Source organism: Xiphias gladius, chromosome 21 (assembly GCF_016859285.1).
Source record: "Xiphias gladius isolate SHS-SW01 ecotype Sanya breed wild chromosome 21, ASM1685928v1, whole genome shotgun sequence".
NCBI classification, from domain to species: Eukaryota; Metazoa; Chordata; class Actinopteri; order Istiophoriformes; family Xiphiidae; genus Xiphias; species Xiphias gladius.
The window spans coordinates 14875349-14893500 of record NC_053420.1 but is presented as its reverse complement, the minus strand read 5'-3'; the positions used below and the strand labels follow the sequence as shown (position 1 = coordinate 14893500).

At 42.0% G+C, this 18152-nt stretch overlaps 1 protein-coding gene across 2 annotated transcripts in view; it reads left to right on the top strand.

The window, feature by feature from the left end:
• sema3fa (sema domain, immunoglobulin domain (Ig), short basic domain, secreted, (semaphorin) 3Fa) overlaps window positions 1-18152 on the top strand; it is a 52626-nt gene that overhangs the window by 16441 nt on the left and 18033 nt on the right. For both annotated transcript variants that reach the window (XM_040159804.1, XM_040159803.1), the window contains exons 3-5: window positions 14766-14926; window positions 15014-15076; window positions 17832-17951. In XM_040159804.1, coding sequence (XP_040015738.1) covers window positions 14766-14926; window positions 15014-15076; window positions 17832-17951 — 344 coding nt within the window. The remainder of the gene's footprint in view (window positions 1-14765; window positions 14927-15013; window positions 15077-17831; window positions 17952-18152) is intronic.

Genomic DNA, 18152 nt, shown 5'->3' with positions numbered 1-18152 from the left:
CTCACCATTCAACCTCACGATGTCATTTGGGAAACTTTTTCTTAATAGTATTAATTTATCACTAACTAGAGCCATTCAAAATCTTCTCCCCACTCCCCCTAAACAGCCATACTCTGCATACTGACCCTTATGGTCACGGGTGTGAAAAAGGCCACAGGGTCATGGGGTAGGATGTCCCATCTGTCCATCAAACATGAAAGCCACCAAATCAACAGGCACTGGTGTTTTAAATGGGAGGAGTGAGTGCGTCAGTCAGTGAGGGTAGTAAAAAGGCCGTGGATTACACAGACAGACAGTAATCTATAGGTCTGTCAGCGTGTCACTCAGACTGACCTTGGGTAGCTTTGCTTTAATTGCAGGCTGGGATGAGAGAGTGGGGCCTACCTTTAGCAAACAATTCACATTATGCATTAAAGATGTAATGGCTGCCAACATGTTTCATCTTGAATGACATTTTCTGTTCCCTTTCAAAGCACATATTTAACCTATTGGAATGTAAATTGTCTTTTTTAGCCTGTAATTATTTTCTGTGAAGCCCCCTCATTTTTAGGTAAAGCAGACCATTAATGTTGGGAAAGATCATCACGTGCAACATTCCTCTGTTCACATACTGAAGTTGGTGCTTCTTTTTTGGAGGATACTAACATAATTCCAAGGCTGATGGCATTAAGGTGGTCAAAGTTGACTGCTGCCCTTTGAGATTACACTGCAGTGCACCACCTGTTTGCAACAGGGTGATGTGCGCCTTCCTTCAAACCTCTGATAAGCTCAGCTATCAAGTTGTCAAATTATCATCTTCACAAAGACCCTTTCACATAGAAACAAGGCAAGTGGTTATGATAGAGTTGCAAAAGTAAAAAAATAAATGGAACCTACGAAATATTTTGACATCTTCCGAAAGATAAACAATTGGTGCATCAGTGCAACAAGGATATGAATTAAATATGTTCCCAAACTACACTATTTCCATAACAATGTTCTATAGCATTCCCACTGTCTGCATTCCTTTCTGCCAACCCTTCCCCCTCTTCAGCCCCTTCTCCTTTTGCTTCAGCTCCCTCCATTCCCACTACCATCATATCCATCTTACAGCCACTCTTCCCCTAAAAAAAGATGAATGCCCTTGACTGACGGTCATCTTCCCCCACTTCGTTTTCTCCACTCATCTGCTCCCATTTATGCCAAGTAGACAAGATTCTCTGTGACTCACAGCAGCCAGTCAGCTTAGTCTCACTAGTTGGTCTCCCTAGTTTCTTATTTTCTCACAGCTCTCATCGAACTTTTCTGCTGTATTTCATTGAATGTTTGGGTCAAGTCTGTCTGTTTGTCTGTGCATGTGTTTGTGTCTGTTTTTTTTTTTGTGTGTGTGTGTGTGTGTGTGTGTGTGTGTGTGTGTGTGTGTGTGTGTGTGTGTGTGTGTGTGTGTGTGTGTGTGTGTGTGTGTCTATTAGTATGAGGCTGCATTGAATGCCTTCTCATGCTTGCAAAAAATTAAAACAGTTATTGTTGAAAGGGAGACAAAAAAAAAGATGCTTTTGATGAAAATCAGCAGTGGGATGCTGCACTTGTTGATAACTGGTGTCATATGCAGATATAATATCAGTTTGTCTGTTTGTCAAGTGTAAATTCCTGCACACTTGACCATGAAACTTGTCATGCCATGAAAAAGTCACCAAAACAAGGGGTGGAGAAAAGCTGCTGCTTTGTTTTGGCCTGTTCTGGGAAGGATCTGTGATAAAAGATACTTAAAATATGCAGAGTCAGTGTTGGGCCCAAACCCAATAAATGAAACACTAGCTAGTAACATCTCACATTTGTGGGGCTCAAGCTGCTCACACCAAGGCCATAATAAGAAAACATAATATTGTTCCCTGGCTGCTCCCCAGTAATAACTGCTCGTGAGTTACCTGTAATAACTTGTCAGTGAATATCTTTGTGTTTTTGTTTAAGAATATAATCAACAGTTGTCCGAGTATGTTGCTAGTTTATATGTTTTTTTTAGGTTACAGAGCTTAAAAGATTGGAAAGGCAGAATTTGTGCTCTGAGTGTAATTACGCTCAGAATCATCTGCTGAGGTCAGTGCAATACTGATCTGTTGGTTCACCGGTGCACAGTCGGCCAATCGTGGAAAAGATTACTACAGGAATGCCATGTTTGATCTGTTTGCAAAAAACTTCTCTTGAGCTAGAGTGTTTTGAAAAATCTTGACCTTCTCCTTAGTGTCAGCTACTACACCAAATGATTATATATTTACTGGCTACCTCTGTTGCGCTTGTCAAAGACCGTAAATTTATCTAGAAATTATTTATTGACAAATAAGACTACAAGTAGCCATGCTAGTGTCTCTGTGAGGATATAGCTAATATCAGCTTGCTAGCATGCTCAGTTATGTCAATGCTAACATACTGATGTTTGGCAGGTATAATGTTCACCATGGTCACCATCTTAGTATAGCCTTTTAACATGGTAAAAATTTTTCTGAGGCTGGTGGAAATGTCTCTTTTGCAGGATTTGGCCTTAGACCAAAGTAATGATCATTTTTGACCTGATGATGGCAGTAGATGAAAGGTTATGGGATGACCAAAATTATTCCAATTCATCCTGAAGGAAGCATGAATTTCTGAATAACATTTCACGGTGATCCATCCAGTAGTTGTTGGGCAATATCACCAAAAAGCACAAATGTGAACCTCATGGTGGCATTAGAGCTAAATTCAGGGGATTACCAAAGTTAGTATGCAGCCTCTGGGAACCATGAATTTCTGTACAGAAATTTAAGCCCATCCATCATGTAGAAGTGAAAACTTTGACCTGTTGGTGGCGCTGCAAGAAAATTCAGGGAACCAACAAAGTCACTATGGGTCATCCTCTGGGGTATAGTTGTTGAGGTAGTCTGGACCAAAGTGGCGAACAAACCTCCATTGCCATCTATAGAGCCAAAAAAACAAAAATTTGCATCAAAGGTCTACCATCTCAAGAATCAAGAATGTGACAGTACAGCAGATACTATAGGAAAAAAAGAGGGATATTCCATAGGAGGTCATTTCAGCTGGTTTGCAAAAGGTTATGGTTATGCATGCCTGTCTCAGTCTTCGCGGCAAAACTTCCACTCGCTGTTAACCGAGCACAAAGGCTGTCAGACAAATGAGCTGGTCCTCAATGCAGGCCCTAACTCCAACACCCCATCTGAGGTCCACGTCACGCTGCTCAGCAACCAGCCGCCTGATTGTTGAGCATTATCTGGTTGTCCTCTGCCTGTCATATGGCATTAGTGCACAAGGCTCGACCCAGGATCTGTGCTGACACGTACCTGGTCGGGGGTGACCCTGTCTTTGTCTAGCACCGACGTGGGGTCAAGTGGGTGTATGCAGAAGCAGGGCATGCAGTATTATGTCAACCGTGCAGAGGCAGATGGGCTTCTGGCACTCGCCCATTAGTGGCCTGTAGTATGATAACTCCACAGATGCTGGTGACCCCGGAGCTTGACTAGCTGCCCTGTCTGGTCATTTGGGACCGAGGTCAGGTTTATATTCACATCTTAAACCTCTAATTGACCATTTCATTTCACGCCTGATTCAGGATAAGGCCCATACAAGCTATATCTTGAGCAATGCATTGCACTTAACAAAGGATACCACGTTCCATTAGCACATTTAAACCAAAGCTCCAGCTGAGCAAATGCATTTCCACCCAAATGTTTTAATGCATGTTTTGAAATCATGCTTTGAAAATGTGTGCAAATGCTCAAAGTCCACCCCCCAACAATTCTGTTTTTTCTCTTAAGGTCAAAAAATGTCCTCTGTCTCTTGAGGTAGCCTGGTAGTTGAAAACACATACTACAAAAAATTCCCAGTTCAGCTCCAGCCAGTGACCTTTGTTAATTGTCATCCTGTCTCTGTCTCCAGGGTAGCTGACAAAATACTACATGGTGTGTATGGACACAGGGGACAAAGTCATCCATTAAATTAATCTTAGCTGGAAAGCAACAATGAAATTCCATGATGTATTAGACTTATTGGTCGTTGTTTGAATGTGTCATCATGTCACATTCTCTTGAGTTATTTCGCACAGAACTAGCTGATAGACCCATATAACCACAAGCATTTTATTTCGTCAATTTTCGAGAAATTTGCTTAAAACTTGCACAACCTTTGGATGGAAGCATCACTGTTGAACCTCATTAGACATGTCTCTTAACTCCTTCATGCTAGAGTTAAATACTTTTAATGGGTGAACATAAGCCTGACAGTCATAGCAAAATAAATCATCATTGCACACATCATGCACATATTTCCCTCATCACCCTTCTTCTTCCACCTGTGGCATGCTGGGTGCTAAAGAAAGGATTGAAGGAATCAACAAAAAAAGGGGTGTGTTATCTCAATGGGCTGGTATGCAGACAGGGGCTAGTGGATGCCGGCAGGATCAGACAAGCCAAGGAAAACGAAAGGTGTCAGTGGAAGCTTGGTGATAAGTCAAAATGCATTAACCAGGCATAGAGAGGACAATTTTATATAGATGGAGATGCTATAAGTATTTGGTAGAGCTGCCATGACAATATCTTTAAAGAATCTGTACAATGTTCTGGATGGTGTGCAAGGCTGGCAGAAATGCCAAAAGAATCTGAGGTCGATGCAGGACAGGAAAATAATAAATGATGTTGATATGTGTTTCCTCATTACTCCTCACTGAGCAATAATTCAGTTTTATTATGTAAAATAGAGGAAGCAGCATTTTGGTTATCTGACTTTGGCCATCTCCTGCTGTAAATCTTAAATCGTCCAAATGAATGGTCGATTGAAATGACTGAAAGGAAGAACATATTTTGGCCTCTTTAATATAAAAGATTTAAGGTGTTAACTCCAGCTACATTCGGTATCAGATGGTGCTTAACCTTATCTAGACAAGTAGTTATTGGAGGATTCAACCCTTACATGTAAAAGCACAGCGATGTCCTGACTTATTCAAGTTTCCAGCACTCCATCTTCACCAAGTCCTTCACATTAAACAGCAACATACATAATTTGTATTTTCCTTCCTGAAAGACACATATATTCATTTCCTGATCAGGACAACATTCTTCAGTGCCTTCCAATGTTGTTACAAACTTCTGTTACCAAAATGAAACCATTTTCTGATCTGACACCTCTATGGTTAAGTTTTGGTTAGGTTTAGGCACAAAAACAAAAAAACAAAAAAAACTTGGTCAGGGAAAGATCATGGTTTAAGTTGAAATAAGGGCTTGGTTACAGTTAGGGAAATATCGTGGTCAGGGTTAAAAGAAAAAGCTCTAAATGTCGGTAGGAAACGAGAAATGAACAGTGGTCTCCCATGTCAAAGTCCTATGATTTGTTGACCTATCCACCCATCCACCTCGATTGGCTCCCTCTGTGGACTGTGTGGTTTTGTCACACAATTTTTTCCTTCATTCCTGACAGATTAGAGTCATAATTCCTACATTGGCTAGAAGTCTTTGTCAGTCAAACTTGCTGAAACAAGTGATACTGTCAGGAGGAACTCAGTCCAGGGTGTCTACAAGAAATGCTACATCAGCATTGTACCAGCACAGCTAACGCCGCTCCCACACAGTGAATAGACTCTTTGCCCACATCCTATCTTTGAGAAAATTTTCCAGAGCATATGAACAAGTATGCCCAGGTTACATTTCCCCCCCAGGCCATTAGACTCCTCAAAACTCCCCTCCATTATCTTTTGAACTTGAGCGGAATAGGCATGATTTGAACTGCATCTTCCAGCCTACTAGTACATGCCACTTCATGAATCTATTGCATAAACTTGGCCAAAAATGTCTTCAGATATGATAGTGGATGCATCAAAAGCATGGGAAACTCATATAAGCAAATAGAGAGCATCTTTTATGTCTTTTGCATCTATTGCATCTTTTATGCAGTAGTGCTTATTTGCGCATTTGACCTCTAATGTTACACATAGATTTTTGCATGCAGGTATGTAATGTCTGTTTAACTTGTGAATCAGTATGTCTATATCATTAGCAGTGTACTGCCAGATCTTGCTTGCTCATTACTTCTTTCACTCTGAGGTAAAACATGACTTTTGAAAACTTCTCTCTCCTCTTTTTGCACTACTCCTCTTTACCTAAGCTAGCAGCTGAGATCTCAATCAGTGTTTTTGTGTGTTTGGGCACACAATCAGTGTGTTTTGTCCTCTGTCCAACTCATAATTAGAATACACATTTGAGAGCCTCTGTGTGCCTTTTGTGAGCTGTGTTTTTGCCCCTTCAGCAGCAGTAGAAGGGAGCTCAGGCTCACTGTGTTAGCTGGTGAGGAGCTCTCTCAGAGTTTGACTCAGAGTTTCCATGGCTCTCTCCTGCCTGCTTTTGATAAATGGAAGTTCTTACGTGCGCTGTCAGGCTTCTCTACCCTTGGGACTCCTCCCTCCATTCTCACTCCTCCACCACACCATTTGCTGTTGTGGGTGAAAAATGACCACAGGGAATAGAGTGGATTCTTAGTGCTGGACTGGAGAGTGGAACACCCAGACAGGGTAGTGGTGGCTGTTGTCCCCAATGGACCCTGAGTCAACACTTGCTGCTAATGGTCTCTCTAAATTTACCTCCTAATTAACCCCTTCTTATTGCCCCCAGCTAGCAACACACTGGCCATGACCTTGATACACAGGTTGCAAGAGGGCACTCTTAAAATTAGGCTTTGTTCAGTTCTGGTTCAAATCAGAGAGGATTGAACTGATTTATCGACAAAGACAATGCAAATTTGAGCAACCTTAATTGAATAAAGGATCAGGAGAAATCTATAAATAGGAATGAAATGATTCCTCTGAAAAAGCACTGTGCATCTGGGTGTTTATTAGTGTAGCTGACAGAGAGGGAGAGTGTTTGTTCTAAGTGCCAGCTCAGAGGTCGGCTGGGGAGAGGAGGATTTTTCACTCACTCACACCAGCTCTGTCTCATTATTCAGGCCTTTCCATAATCCCTCTAACCTGTGTTGTCACCACTGACCACTGCTGCCACACTGACCAGCCCGCTGCAAGCGACAGCGCAGCTACAACAACAAACACAGCTTCATCATCATTACAGCGGCTTGCAGCATCTGCACGACCCCAACCCCACACATACACACATAAACACTTGTGCATACAATGGCCAGCCACGGTCCCAGACTGCGCCTTGGGAGAGAGCATTTTGTAAACAAAATGAGGAACCAAGCAGTTTTTTTCATATTTTCAGAAATCCAAAGCCAGCACACTGCTTTCCTGAAAGGCAGGGGTTTATCGTGTAACAGCTCAGCGTTAATATGGATTTCTCATTTTTCATGGCAACTTACTTTTTTTTTTTAAATTTGAAATGTATGTTTTAAGAAATTGTATAAATCTTATTCTTCTTAAATGTGTCTCACTATACTTATGTGTAACCAAGCAGAAAACAGGATAATAAAAACTATCTTAAAGACATCAATAAACATATTATTTTATCTCAATTGATTGTTCTAAACAGCTGCACCTACATCAGTGTCCTCCCCCCTTTCTAACATTTCTTGGGAGGTGACTTATCCCATCTCTCTCCGTTCTCTCTTCCTCTCTTCAAGCATCCCAATCCAGTATCATCATGACCACCCTGCTCTCTTCTGACCCAGCTTGGAGCGGGCTCCCTGCCTGACCCCCCCAGAGATAATCCTGATTATGTTGAAGTGCATGAGGGGGCCAGGATGGGCTTTCACCTCAGACCCCTCATGCCCTTTAACCTTTCACCTGCAGCCCTGCGGGGTTATTGAGGGCAGCTGTCGGTGGCAGAGTGTGTAGGGTGAAAAGTACTGGTAGTATTCATATGAGGCACTTCAGGCTTTTAGTAGTCACACTGCACTGGTTTTTGCTGAATATAGCAAATGAATATAATTTTTTTTTTCTTGACTGGATTTCTGGAAAATGAAGAATAATAATTCATTATAGTTCCTCCTTTTGTGTAAGAACTAGAAGAGTTGAATTTACACTGGTCTTGTACTTCTCTCCTCTGCATGTAATCCCACTATATCCTCTTCTGATTACTAGATGTACAGTATAACATGAACTTAATGAACATTGGGTTTACAGACCAGAGAAACTAAATGACCTTCCCTGTCAGTTGAATCAGAGATCCTCCTCTACTCCCTCATGCTTTAATTAACCTTTCCTGTCATCCGAACCAGCAGAAATAGATTTGTTATAATCTCTCGTTTCCACTCAGGAAGTGAAATCACTACTTAAATCAATCTTTCTCTGCTCTTGATTTGTGCAGCAGGAGACAGGTGTCCCTGATTTGATGTGAGGATCAGAGAGCTCTACTTCTATTTCTATGTACACACACATACACACACACACACAGTCACACACACAGTGTATTAGTGGCAGACAAGCGTGAAGAGCATCTGAGTGACAGCATCCGGAAGAGCAGAGATAAGACATAATCTGGTGCCAATTATTTCTCCTTGACAGACACAGGTAAGCAGCAATCAGTTCCAGTGACATGTGTACTGAGTCAATAGTCCTGGCCCCAGTGAGTGGTGAGAGGCTGATTATGAGGTGCTGAACGGAGGCAAACACAAAGCTGCGACAGGTTGGGCTGATAAGGCTTCCCACTGCTGTTCAGCTCTTCTGATATCTGCAACGACCTCTAAGTCCTGTGCAATTACAAAGAAGCAAGGGCCTCAGACATTCTGTATGCACTTCAGATTTGAAATGAATGTAACACAGACACTTGTAATCCTTTATTATATGCATTTACAGCAGGCAGATGAATCAAAGAGTTCTCATACCTAAGCAACTAAACAGGTTTTTCAGTGTCTTCCAGAATGACCCCTATCTTAGTCATCTTTGTTCCAAAGATGACGAGCCATGTCTGACCTGCACCCTCTATGATCGGTGTCTGCTAAGGGTTGACAGTTGTGAGAGAAACGTGGTAAAAATCTGTGGTCGCACTGTGAGACACGCCTACTGACAGCCTGCGGCAAAACGCAGACATTTGCATAAGCTTGGGACCGAGTTCTCATGTTGTGACTGCTGCCATGACCCACGCAAGAAATCATGGACGCACACACCGGTACATCTATGACAGACACACAAACCAAAACGATGTAGGCGAAAGGAAAAATAAGTTTTTGTAACTGTAGCAAAGAAGAGAACCTTGTGGAGCTGAATTTTCAAAGCATAAGAGTGGCACAGATGGATGACAAGAACTGATGACGTGCCTTATACCTTTTTCTATTTACATCATAGGGATTCGATTCACCCGGCATTCATTGGACAATGCGACATGCATCAAATTGACATTGTACATTCTGACACAGATTGAGACCGAGATTTTATTAGACCCATCTCGCACACTGTAACAAACAATACATTTTTACGATTGTTGTTGATGCAGAGTCTGAAGGTGATTGTAGAGAGAGGTTGTAATTATGGTTAAAGTAAAACTTACCTTCACTTTCTTATCAAGAGTTAAATGAGAAGATCAGCTAGCCTGGCTCTGTCCAAAGTTCAAAAATATGCCTACCAGCACCTCTAAAGCTTTCTCTAAAGCTCACTAATTGATAACATATTGTTTCTCACTTGTTAAATTTTTACACAAACAGAAATGTAAAACTGACAAGTTGGGGTTTTTACAAGGAGTTGTGTTCTGTAATTTCTTTGCAAACACCAGATAGATGCAGTGACTTCCTCCCTGTAAAACCAAAACTTCGTCCAACTTTTTATATTTCTGTTTGTGTACAGAGATACAGTACAGTAAGGTAATTAGTCAACTTTAGAGGTGCTGGTAAGTAATTTTTAATTTTTGAGAGAGCCATGCTAGCCGCGTCCCCCTGCTTCCAGTCATTATTCTAAGCTAAGCTAATCACCTCCTGGCTTTAGCAATTAACATACAGACATGAGAGTGGTATCAATCCTTTCACCTAACTCTTGGCAAAAAGTTGATTGCGTGCGTTTCCCAAAATGATTAACTATCTCTTTAAGAATTTACTGTAGGAGACTTACTGAAACTGCAATCAACCAGAGTCAAAAAACTTTTGCGCCAAAACAGCATCATCATGTTATCTCTTCAGTGGCTACTGAGAAATGACAGTACTTGTTCAAAGAAATGACCAATAATGTCCTTTTTCTGGTTTCAGACAGTCTCAATATATATATAAGAAAAGGGGGTCCTTCACTTGATAAATAAAAATCCTTTTAGGGAAACATCTGTGCATGCATGGCTGCAGACAAGCTGCAGCAAGGTGGGGCCACACCTCTACATTTTGAGAATGTGAACACCAGTAGATCGGGGAATTCGGAGAACATGCCTGGGATGCCTGGGCACGTATGTTGGATTTTCTGCTGCCTGCTTCCTTAAACACCCTCCTCCCACCAACTTTTTTCACCCGAAACACACACACAAACACACACACACACACACACACACACACACACACACACACACACACACACACACACACACGCACACACACACACACACACACACGCACACACACAAACACTGACTGGAGGAAAGGGGAGATTTCCAAAGCTGATAGTGGCAGGCTTGTCTGGGAGCTTTCGTCATCTCCTTACAGATACAAAACAGGGGTCACCTATGTCCCTTTAAGGGTGACCCAGGAAAACCACACCATGGTACAAAGCCTGGCCGAAGGCTGCGCATACCTTGGCTGCATAACAGAGCAGAGAGTGACCACAGTGCAGAGAGCCACATCAACAGGTGGACAGACTAAAGGCTCAGTTTACCACCAGATGTCATTCACATTCAGGGAGAGTAGTAGGAACAGATTGGGTTTTATTCAACAAAGAGGGTCTTCAACAAACTAAAGACAATTCCACATGCACACTAGAGAGAAAAGACGATTTAGCTCTGTCTGCCTGTATGTCTGGTAGTGATTACAAAGACCTTGCTGGGAAACTCATTGATATACACCAGATCCTGTGGTCTTTAAAGACATACACTTGTGCCCTATCATTGCTGAATTTACCAGGTGGTTGTGAATTCAACTGTTTAACACAATGTCAAGGCTGTGCTTTGTTTTGTAACGTTTTTCTTGGCTTCAGAGGCACAGGCAATTAAAGCTGAGCTGCAACACACAGGAATGCTTCTGAGAAGATGAATTTGTGCTGACAATAGAGCTTATGAGTGCTTTGAGGTGGACTGTTATCATACTTTACTCCTTATCTCACCATGCCACAGGCATTTTTCGAAAGAAAATGGGTTTTAGCATGTCTCATCTCGCAAAGATGTAATATTTCTCCCGAGTACAATGTTGCCACTTCATTTTCACAGATTAAAAAGGCAAGATGAATAGAGTTAATGTAGTGTATAGCTTTGATAAAGGCTTTGTGTTTTAGCTGAGGGGAAATGTAGTCTACACATAGGCCTTAAACGTGCTTTGGAATGAGTTCCACGTGTTGTAGATGTTGAGAAATTCTTGCGAATGACAAGTAGTCCTGGTTGCTACTTGTACCCTATCTGATTCTCCCCATTATGTCCCATTCATTATGATCTCCTACAATTGTATGTAGCCTGAGAACAGGGCTGCATACAAAAAAGTGTGGTGTGATGAAGCAAAGCATGTGTATACATTCATCACCAACTGACTGTTTTTACAATTTAACAGAAATATGCAGACCTCCATGAAAAGATGTTTTCTTTTCTTCTTTTTCAGATTTTTGTTAAAATTGGCAATGCTAATGCAATAATAATCAGCTCAGACTGAAAATTATCTTAAACTATGTCTTGCTGGTTTTCATTTTTCATGATCCGTGTGTCCTCAGCGAGATCAATAGGGTTTTCAGGGCAAATTTAGGTCTACTCCAAAACTGGTAGATATTGATCCACTGATGCTGAATGGAAGACCCAGACAAGAAGAGAGAGCGAATGATGACAGGCTGTCAGACATTCGAAGCTGTTAACTGATAATGTGTTTTAATGAATGTTTATTTGAAATGCAGTAGGTTATCTGCCTATCTGCCTGTCTAGTCTGTCTCCTCTATCAGTCTCTCCACTCTCACTGAACTTTGTTTTGACCTAACCACCGTCAGACCTGTGACAGCCAGTCACCACCAGCGGGCTCCCACTCAGATACCCCTGAGTGTGAATCTGACTGCAGGGGTGATAAATGTGGGATGTCAGCTGATGGCTGTCCCTGAAGCTCCAGTGTCATTCGACTGCTGGGCCTGCCAGAGCAGCTAGTTGGCTGAGCGTATGGTTGACAAGCAGACAAAGATTTAAAAATGAAAAGGGGTGTTCCAGGAGAAAGAGTGGAGATTTACTGTTTTAAGATGTTCTCTATTTGGGTATGTCCGTGTGTACCGTCGTTGCATGAGTGTAGATGCTTAACATGGGGTATCCAGTGGGCCTCATTCTCAGGTTGCTGTCACCACCTGCACCTGTGTCCTCATTTAACCTCTTCCATTACTCCCTGCAATATTTCAAACTGATCCACTCATAAAAAAATTCTGAAAATAAATATTTTCTTTTTTTTGGCAGACGATTGCTGTCAGTCCCAAATATTCTGCATTTCCTGAGACTGCTTTCATAATAAAGGTGTTTCGCCAGTTGAACAGTTTCAATGTAAAGCAGCAACAGTAGGAAATGTTCAGTTTGAAGTTGCAGTACCTTAATATGGCTCTGATTCTGTTTCAGGAGAGTGAACACTAAACAGTGAGGCTGATATCAAATACATAAAACGGCTAACAGTATCGCTTGATTATATACTGCATCATTTCCTGTGAATCCCTTTTGTACAGGTAGGCAACTTGAATCCTGCACAGGGACAAGACAATACCCTGGTATGTTCATATCACCACAATGTGATTCAACTACACATTTGACTCCGAAACACCTGGGCCCACTAAAAAAATTCTGTCCAGAGAAGTGGGAACGAGCATTATCGGGAGGGAACTTATGAGAATTACATGGGTGACAGCCATGTCTATTCCTGTTTACTACCTTATCCACCCTACCGCGTGCTGTGATGCTGCACCGTGATGGCAGCATTTCTTAGTTCCTGAAGGAGCTCAGCACACCAGCAGCTGAGAAGCTTTGTAGCAGAGGATTCATGTCAGTACTTCAACATGTCCCACGCAGGTGGAAAACATCATGCTGTCCTTTATTCCAAGTAAAGTAACACGTTCTGCTTCCTCCTGGTCAAGGAAAGCTGTTGTAGCTGTTGGAGGGAGTCTTTTTCATCATCAATGACTCGCAGACTTGGTTGAAGAGAACAGTAGGGATGTTTGTCTGGTCCCATTGAAGTGGAACATGAACAGGTCCTCTATCTGGTTCTCTAGTTTTCTGTGCAAATTAAACAGTACAAGTGCAGGCTTAATTTCCTCAAGCTCCACTTTCCCAAGCGTAGTTTGAAAAAGAGTGTGAGAAAGAGAGAGACCTCCTATCAGATTCTCTAACAGCTTGGGAGGTAATGGGAGGACCAGGAAAAAAAGCTGCTTTCTGTACACCAGATCTCCACTTATCTGTCCTCACACGCCGATTGTAACTTAAACTCACACACCAGTGATTTGCCCTGAGCTGTATGTGAGCCATTTGAGAGCAGTTTTATTTCAAAAGAGTTTTAAAAGGGATACAGAGGAAAGGATGTGGCAATATTACGTATGATATAATGTGAGACTGAGCCTGGGAGCGGTCGGCATCTTTTCATGCTGCCATTGAAATGGAGAACTCACAAGAAGAGATTTAAGTGAAGGCCACCATTTCTTTCATGGCTCGACAGAATTGGAAAAAAGGTGAATAAGACCCAGGGTCAGACCTCCAGGTCCTGAACATTATCTACTTTCTGACCTTTTGTAATAGAAGCCATGTTATATTATTGCAGCCCATGATACTAGCAGTAGTCCAGCATAGATGGATCCAATAGGGAAAACCAGCACGGGCCACAATTAATGTTGCCATTCAATTCTGTGTCCTGTCTCCTGTAAATTACATTTATATACAACTAAACTGCTACAGCAAATACATTTTGTAGGGAAACCGCAACCAGATTACATCTTCTTATTAACATAAGGATATGTTGTTTACATATTTGGCAAGTTGCAAATATGTAGATACCGAACATATCAGTAAAATGTTCACAGACAACGTAATCATTTTCCGCCAAAATTATCCATCTTGCAGTATAATATCTGCTTGTAGTGACCACAGCATTATTACACTGTTTCACGGTTATGCCTAGACAAGGTTTGGGAAAGATCCTGGCCTAGTTTAATATTGAAAAAGTTCAGTGACTTTAAACACAATGTGTTTATTCACATTTAACGAAAACCATGATCATTCCCAAATCTTAACCAAAGCACTTTTGTTGCCACAAATGTGACAAACAACAGACAGGACTCTGGACTTGAACCCCGGTCTCTGGTGTGATATTCGTTCGCTGTTTACTCCAGACATCCAACGCAGCCACGTCCTGGCAACTCCACTACCATTAATAAATGTAGTACTTCATTCAAAAACTAAATTGCCTCTGAGTATAATTATACCAGCAATTACATTTCCTTCAAAACTTATTTGCTGGTGAAGTATAGTTGTATATAAATGTCAGTACAGTACAGGAAGAATGAAAGAACTTTGGCAAACCAAAGTGCATCTCTGTGCCAAATATGAGCAGCCTACACACATCTCCTGTGTCTATGTCTGTTGTTTCTGTGTCCCAATGTTATTGTATGTTTTTTCTAATACAGTTTTACAGGCAAAGCACAAACAAAAGCATTTATTTTCCACTCTTTTTGTCCCTTTTTATAGAGTTAAAGTCAACCGGCACCGCTCACCACTTCTCCTTTTTGCTGAACTCAACCGACTATCGTATCCTTCGCATGGACGAGGACCATGACCGCATGTATGTGGGCAGCAAAGATTATATCCTCTCTCTGGATCTGCACGACATCAACAAGGAGCCACTCATAGTAAGAAATGTCCCACGCAAACATTAAACTGGTATGAGCTCAACACGAGTTTGCAGCTAACCAGCATTGTTGATTTTTCCCTGTCAGATCCACTGGCCTGTTGCTCCCCAGAGGAAGACTGAATGTGTTTTGTCAGGGAAAGACACCAATGTAAGTATTCAAATAATGTGATAGAAAATTAAAAGATGCGCTGAAACAGTTCGTTTTTTAATTAATAAGTCACTTGACAGAAAATGGCTTACCAAGAATTTTGATGATGTGACAATCACTTCAGTCCTTATTAAGCAAGAATGCCAAACGTTTCCTGGTCCTGCATCTCAAATATAAGTATTGACTGCGTTTCTCTGTTTTTATGCCTCTGCGCCCGCGACAGCCGTGGCTGGAGGCATAATGTTTTTGGGTTGTTTGTCCGTCCGTTTGCCAAAGGTCAAGGTCACTGTGACTCCCAAAACACATTTTTGGCCATGACTCAAGAATTCCTCGGCGAATTATGATGAAATACACTTAATTACTTTGATCAAATTCCTTCAAAGTCTTCAGTACATGTATTATATGAGTATGGACAGACATGGATGTAAACTGCAGCTTGACTGGTTGGCGGAGGCATACAACGGCAAGTCAGTAATTCCAGTATATCACTGTAAATTAATTCTATTTGGTTTTCGGACCGTTGGTTAGATAAAATGAGAACTTTAAAGATGTCACATTGGGCTATTGGAGGTTGTGCTCAATGTTCTATCACTGCATGGACTGAACAATTGATCAACTAGTCGAAAAAATAATGGACACATTAATCGTAGTAAAAGTAATCATGCTGTTGCAGCCCTAATTTAAAGTCCCATGCCAGTGACCTCCTGAATGTTTTCATACAAGCCATTCAAGCAATTCATCAACCGTCCAGACAAAATAGGGGGTCTGTGATGTGCCAGTAAATTGTACAGCACAGCTGTGAACATGCGTCCTTTGTGCACGGCTGCACATTTAAACATTTTACCTGGGACACCCTTGTGGAAAATCCCAAGTGTGTTTTCCTTGTGCCTTTTTGGGGACACGTTAGATGTGATTGTGGCACTGGGGTCAATGAAGAACATTTTGAAGCTCCTTCCAATGTGTGACTAGCTGTGAAGCTCTTATTCACTGTCTCTGCAGCCCTGATTGCTGATTGCATACAGCTGCCACCAATTATACCCTCGCAGGAGCCTGGAACGTGCAACGTTCAGTGTTCATTGAGAGCTGAAAGCCTATTCCACACACCAACCTACATATCTCATACATATTCTAGATATTTCTATTTATTTTTTCAATTTAATCAAATGTTCTTTTTGCACAGTAATTATTTTACTCTTTGTTGTCCTGACAAAATGAACTAGCCACTGGAGGCTACAGGCCTGTCTGAAGTGTTAATACGATTCGGACGTTCAAACACAGCCACCGCCAGCGCAACCCCCACAAGGATGAGATGGAAACTCATGATTGAATTTCATAAAAACCTTCTCTTTTGATTTTGTTCACACATTGCCCCCCCGCCAAGGAAACACACACATACACACTCATCTCATCCATGTTAGGGGTGAGCACTGCCTGTGCCCTGCTGGTAAAAAGTGCAGGCTGCTGTTTATCCAACTGCAATGTTCATTTATGCGTGTTTGGTGACCTGCGCCTCTCACCGCCTCTGGCTCCATCGTATTGGCCTCTGTGTGTTCATGTGTGCATGTGTGAGCCTGTGTGTGTGTGTGTGTGTGTGTGTGTGTGTTTGTGTTGCAGAGGTGGGTTTGAAATTTCATCACTAAAATAAGAAATAAAATTGGCTACTGTTAGACATCTTGGCAAGCCCAGCAGCTTTTTAGGGAATGACAGATGATGACAATTCAAAAGCAATTCAGAAGGGATGTCGGTTCAGGCAGGAGGTCAAAGGCAATCATCCCCACTGTGCTCTCTGTGGGGGAGCACAACTCTGCGCTGCATAATACACGCAGGCCCACATGCGTAAATACACACACAAAAACACATTCTCTGAAACCTCTGACTTGGCATCTGTCGTGTTGTTAAGATCTGCCAAAATGGCTCATCCCCCATCCTGCGTACAATCTTTTTTTTTTAAATTCTTGGTACATCCTTTCTTTTTCGCCAGCTGTCACTAACAGCCAACATGACGGACAAATCTGAACAGATATCATAAGCCTGTACATTTCTTAGTTGGAGTTTTGATTTGGGTGAATTGAGACCAGGAAGGCGGACAGCTGGTTAGACAAATAGAGATCAGAAAGCGGCAGACCTCGAAAGCACAGAGCTGCCTTCACCAGCAGCACCTCTTTGTCTTCAGTCCAAAAAGAAAAGTGTTGTCCCTTCCTAAATTCTTCCCACTAAAATAATTAAACCACACCAACATAGAGATTTTCACATTAATGTCTTTGTCTCTTTCTAAATGAACCCTAATTGGATTTTAAAATCTCTCTTTTCTAAAAACCAGCTCAAAGATTGTTGAGCTCAACAATCTTTGAGCTGGTCTAACCAAAATGTTTTTCAGTTGTCCGACACAACATTGAATTGGGTTTACCCTCAATCCCCTAGAAAACACAGTTGACAGCTCAGATGCACTGCTTTTCTTGGTTTCTGCCACACAGTTATATGGTGTTTGGAAACATTTTCCCTCTGACAGTGTGGTCTGATGTGAAGCCTGGGCCAGGCCGACACACCGAGCCAAGGAACAGAGCCGCCAAACACAAGCCAGCCAATAGCGGAAATGATAGATGTGATGGTTTTAAGTCAGGCAGAGGGGTTATTAACCATCAGTGGGGCATGATGTATTATGTAACCATTTTTCCATTGAATTTTCATGTTCGGAATCTTTTTTTTTTTCACCTAACTCTCTAATCCTGTTGGGTTTTGTTGTGCCCTCCCTCAGGGGGAATGTGGAAACTTCATCCGTCTGATTGAGCCGTGGAACCGGACCCACCTGTATGTGTGCGGAACAGGGGCGTACAACCCCATCTGCACCTATGTGGACCGAGGACGCAGGTCACAGGTAACCAAAGACACAGCCAGGCAGCCATGGAGACACTGTGACCTTTACTCTCCACTTCTTAAAGACCCATATCTGTCAATCAGTCTTGGATCAGACAGTCTCCTTCAGCTCTTGCCCCTCAGTTTCATGGGCTCTGCTTTTCTTCCATAATTTTCTGCCTCTTAGTTTTCATCGATTTGCACTGTTTCACGGTCTGGAGGA